At 37.6% G+C, this 4377-nt stretch overlaps 1 protein-coding gene across 1 annotated transcript in view; it reads right to left on the bottom strand.

The window, feature by feature from the left end:
* Positions 1-4377, bottom strand: part of ACADM (acyl-CoA dehydrogenase, C-4 to C-12 straight chain) — a 43619-nt gene that overhangs the window by 31782 nt on the left and 7460 nt on the right. Inside the window, exons 2-3 of the mRNA XM_015571887.1 lie at positions 4258-4373; positions 336-423 (exon numbers count right to left, since the gene is read on the bottom strand). Of these exons, the coding sequence (XP_015427373.1) occupies positions 336-423; positions 4258-4373 (204 nt within the window). The remainder of the gene's footprint in view (positions 1-335; positions 424-4257; positions 4374-4377) is intronic.

Here is a 4377-nt window from a genome sequence, read left to right on the forward strand (position 1 = left end):
TCTCTGTTATATTTTGTGCTACATCCTTAGAAAGAAGAGCAGGAAAAAATGTATGCTGCTAACGGCTCTATGAGTAGGGTAATTATGCTAAAGAAAAAACGAGGTCAGCAAGAATGGGTGTAACTAACTGTGGACAATCAGTGGATGGTGATTGATTCTGCTCATTGACAGACATTACTAAGATTTTTTTTATTGCTAAAAGTATTACAAAGGGTATTACATATGTGTCCTTTACTAAGATTTTTTAATCAACATTTCAGACAAATACATACATAGAGAGCTGCATATACATAATAATTTAAGTTCAAAGTCAAAAGACAGAACAAAACATATACCAAAACTAAATCCAAATCCTTGTTCATGTTTTAGGGCAGCTTTTGTATGTTGTGATCTCCAGTCAAAGCGAGAAAGACTTCTCAGGGCCTGTAAAGAACAATTTTATTAAAATAAATTTGATAAATTAAACATTAATCAAATAAGAGAGTACTGACAATTACGAGTACAACAACTTGTTTGATCCCACTCAAGAGCAGAGTGCCTTTAACTATAATTTGATTTCTATAGTAAATAAGCCAATTACCAGATATTTGAACACCTATCAAAAAGGAATTTTTTTTAAAGCAATGAAAATAGATCTATTCAGTAGTATTTACATTACTAAAGTGGGAGTATTTCCAAGGCAAATAATAGTCAGGGGTAGCAGCTAACTTAGAACCACTAGTCTGGAAATCTCACCTACAAGCTCTAGGACACTTGTGATTGAGGAGCAGAAGTGTTGGCAACAATAGGATGGTATTGTACTGTGTGCAAAAGTTGCCCAGTACATCAACTTATTTATTTATTTATTTATTTATTTATTTCTTACCCGAGGATATTTTTTACATTGATTCTTAAGAGGGTATGAAAGGGAGGGATGAGGGGGTAGGGAGGGAGAGAGAGAAAGAGAAGGAGGGAGGAGAGGGAGAGAGAGAGAGAGAGAGAGAGATGACAGAGATACATGGACTGGCTGCCTCCCAGGTGGGGAGTGAACCCACAACCAAGGTAAGTGCCCCTGACTGGGAATCAAACCCCCACCGACCCTCTAACCACTGAGCAACCATCCAGGGCCAGTTCATCAACTTTGACACTGTCCCTGTAAGCCTCCCACAAATGCCTCTAGGAATCTTCTGCCTGAAGGATATTTTTTCTAAGATATCTCACTCTATTTCACAAACCAAAATAGCCTAAAATCATGTTTTTTATCTTCTGCTGTTTAAGTATTTTCAGAATGTTCTAAGGCAGGGGTAGCCACCAATTTTGTAAATTACATTTTATTGGAACACAGCCACACCATATTGTCAATTGCTGCTTCCACACCAAAGTTGTGTAGTTGCCACAGGGACCATATGATCCACAAAGTCTGTAGGGCGTGGCTATAGGGTTAAGCCTGGGACTGACCTGTTGGCAAAGCCACAAACAAGTCCCAGCTTAGAGGACACAGTCCTCAGCATAATTAGGCTTGAAGTTATAAAGCTCCCTAGATCTTATCTGGGAAGCTAATGGGCTGAGGGAGATGTAGCAAGTGGTGCCAAAACAAATAAAATTCACAAGAACACTGTAACTATGGTGACCACTACCTTGTTTACCTCTGACTATAAAATAAAGGCTCAGCTTGCCTCTGGATCTCTCTGTGTGGCCTCAGCCAGGCACAGGAAGACCCACCTAGAACCAGCTTATCCTCTTTGTCTGCCATTTCTTTAATCCTTCGCTGCCCTCACTCAGGCTTTCAAACCCTTGGCTGAGCTGGCTCGGCACAAAAGCCAAAGCTTACTACCTGTTCCTTTACTTTTTTTAAGTTTGCCAGTTCTGTTCTAGACTATCAATATACTACTTGTCTTAATATACAGGGTGAAGCAAAGGTAGGTTTACAGTTGTCCATATGAAAAATAATTCGATAAATAATAACATAAGAATAAACTGTTTCGAGTACTCACAACTGTAAACCTAGTTTTGTCCCACCTTCTATATGTATATTTCTTCAAAGATATACTAAAGATATAATCACATCTATACTTATTGTTCCATTTTAAACTCATTGACAGTTTTTTAAAAAAGTAATCACTTGTATCTGTTAAAATTATCAAATTGAAAACCACTTAACTCCTGAGTAAATATTTGAGGACGGCCAAAAGTACACAATTTACATTTCAAAAAATTTTGATAGAACTATCCCTAGGCAATTCTAGTAAGTTAGGCAAAGAAAAAAAAGAGAGAAACTGAATAATATACTAAAAGATCAAGAACTTATGTTGTTCAAAATCTATAAAAAGAAACTGTCCACTATGTAGATTACAACTTTAACTTACAAAGAGAATCACCTACATTTAAAGTGACAATACAGATCGTAAAGTATCTTAATTTAAACAGCCCTTTCAAAATTACATACTTTATACTACACAACATACTTTATACTACAATTTTGAAAAATTACATAAAGTATGAAAATTCACATTTCTTTGTAATTTGAAACACGGTTTCTCTGGTCCTCATTATCCAGTTGTAACAGACCAAACCTATTCTCATTTACAACCACATGCCACATGTTAATTCACTGATTGTCCAGGTCAGGCCTAAGAATAAGGCACTATATTGATTCCTATTTTGCACTTGAAGAAACTTAGGCTCAGGAAGGTCAAGTAAAATTGGCCAAAGTCATTCTGCTATTAGTTGGTGGAACCAAGATTCTAACTCTAACATTTACTAAGAGCCCATGCCATTGACCGCCTTGCTATACCACTCTTTCAGTTTCAAGTCTCCTAATTGGTTATTAGGTTCTATAAAGAAGAATAACATCCCACAGAAATCAACTCCAAAAACGTGACTCTTCTAAATATGTGCTCAGATACCACTATACAAAAATTAGACCTCACACACACACAAAAAATGTAAAGTGGCTTTCTGAGAAACTTTAAATAGGGTATATAAGATTGAAAATAATTTACAAAAAATATGATTTTTAAAAAATACATTTTACATAAAACAAAGTACAAAGGTAGATGCAGCCAGGGAACAATGCCCATTGACCTATTAATTATATAATTTAATGTTAATCATCTAGTGATGTGTTTTAGTAGATACCAGATATAGGAACAGTATATTATTTGGACTTAGAATTGCTAAACTCAAGTTGAGTTTGAGTTTGACATTCCACAAAATTTTTGAGACCTTGGATTGGTTACAAACTTCTTGTCACTTCTTTTCAAACCTGGAAAATGGAGTTTGAAAAGGAATTACCATTTGTTGAGATGATTAAAACAGGATGATGTCTTGGAAGCATAGTGCCATATGGTTTTAGTACATTGGGTTCTCTGCCCAGAGCAATAGCATTCCAAATCTCTAAAAGAGAGCAACTTTAATCAAGCGTCAACTCTGCAATAATGGCACAACTAAAATTAAACACTTCTGTATATTTCTTAGGGATATAAGAGCCTTAGCATTAAAGGAATGTCAAAAAAGGGATACAGGGGCTGAAGTTTTCTGGATGGGTTTTTTTTTTTATATATATATCCTTCCTTAGAGAGACTGAGAAATCTGTTTTTTTTTTTCTGGTGTCAGAGCTAAAAATCATTTTTAAAAAATCCCCCTATTTCTGCCTTCAGAAGCGATGAACTTACACAGCAATGACAAATATGGAGGAACAATCCATTAGAATTATTCTAAATTCTAACACTGCTACTTTCTTCGGTCAGGAACATAACTTTCTTGACTCAGCCATAAGTGACTTAATTTTAATGGCAGTCTTATGTGTATATACCAATAATATTTAAGATAGCAAAATACATCTAGTGACAGTTTAGAATCTGTGCAACACAACCCTGGAATATACAAACTTCAAGGGGCAGTCTGCAGTAGGTATTTTTCTTTTTTTTAAACGAATGAAATATGGAAACATCTTCCTCCTCATTGCACACCCCAAAGCGCATTAAACATATTAAGTATCCACTTCCCGTTCCCCGTGACTTTGCAGGCCTTCGCGATAAGACTATCTGAATTCTGCGTTTTCTAGTCTATTTCAATTGCAGAATGAGATTCCCTTCGCGGGCTGGGGACAGGGAGCTGCGAGAAGGAAGAGATACGAAGCCAGTTCAGCACAAACAGGCCCGCCCAATGCAGACAGGTCCACTTGGGCCAAGGGCGGGGTGCCCGGGGAAAACAGGTGAAGGGTTCCAGAGCAGAGACAGAAAAAGGACATTCTAAAAGGTGGACGCCATTGCATACGGGGCAGCTGCCGAGAGGATAGGGCGGGTCAAAACCTGGGTTGTATTCAGTCCCACCGAGAGAGCAGGGGTGAGCCTGACGGCAGGGAGGTCCGGATCCCGGCCCGGGACGGGCTCCTTC

This window comes from Myotis davidii, unplaced genomic scaffold (genome assembly GCF_000327345.1).
Source record: "Myotis davidii unplaced genomic scaffold, ASM32734v1 scaffold128, whole genome shotgun sequence".
Lineage (NCBI taxonomy): Eukaryota > Metazoa > Chordata > Mammalia > Chiroptera > Vespertilionidae > Myotis > Myotis davidii.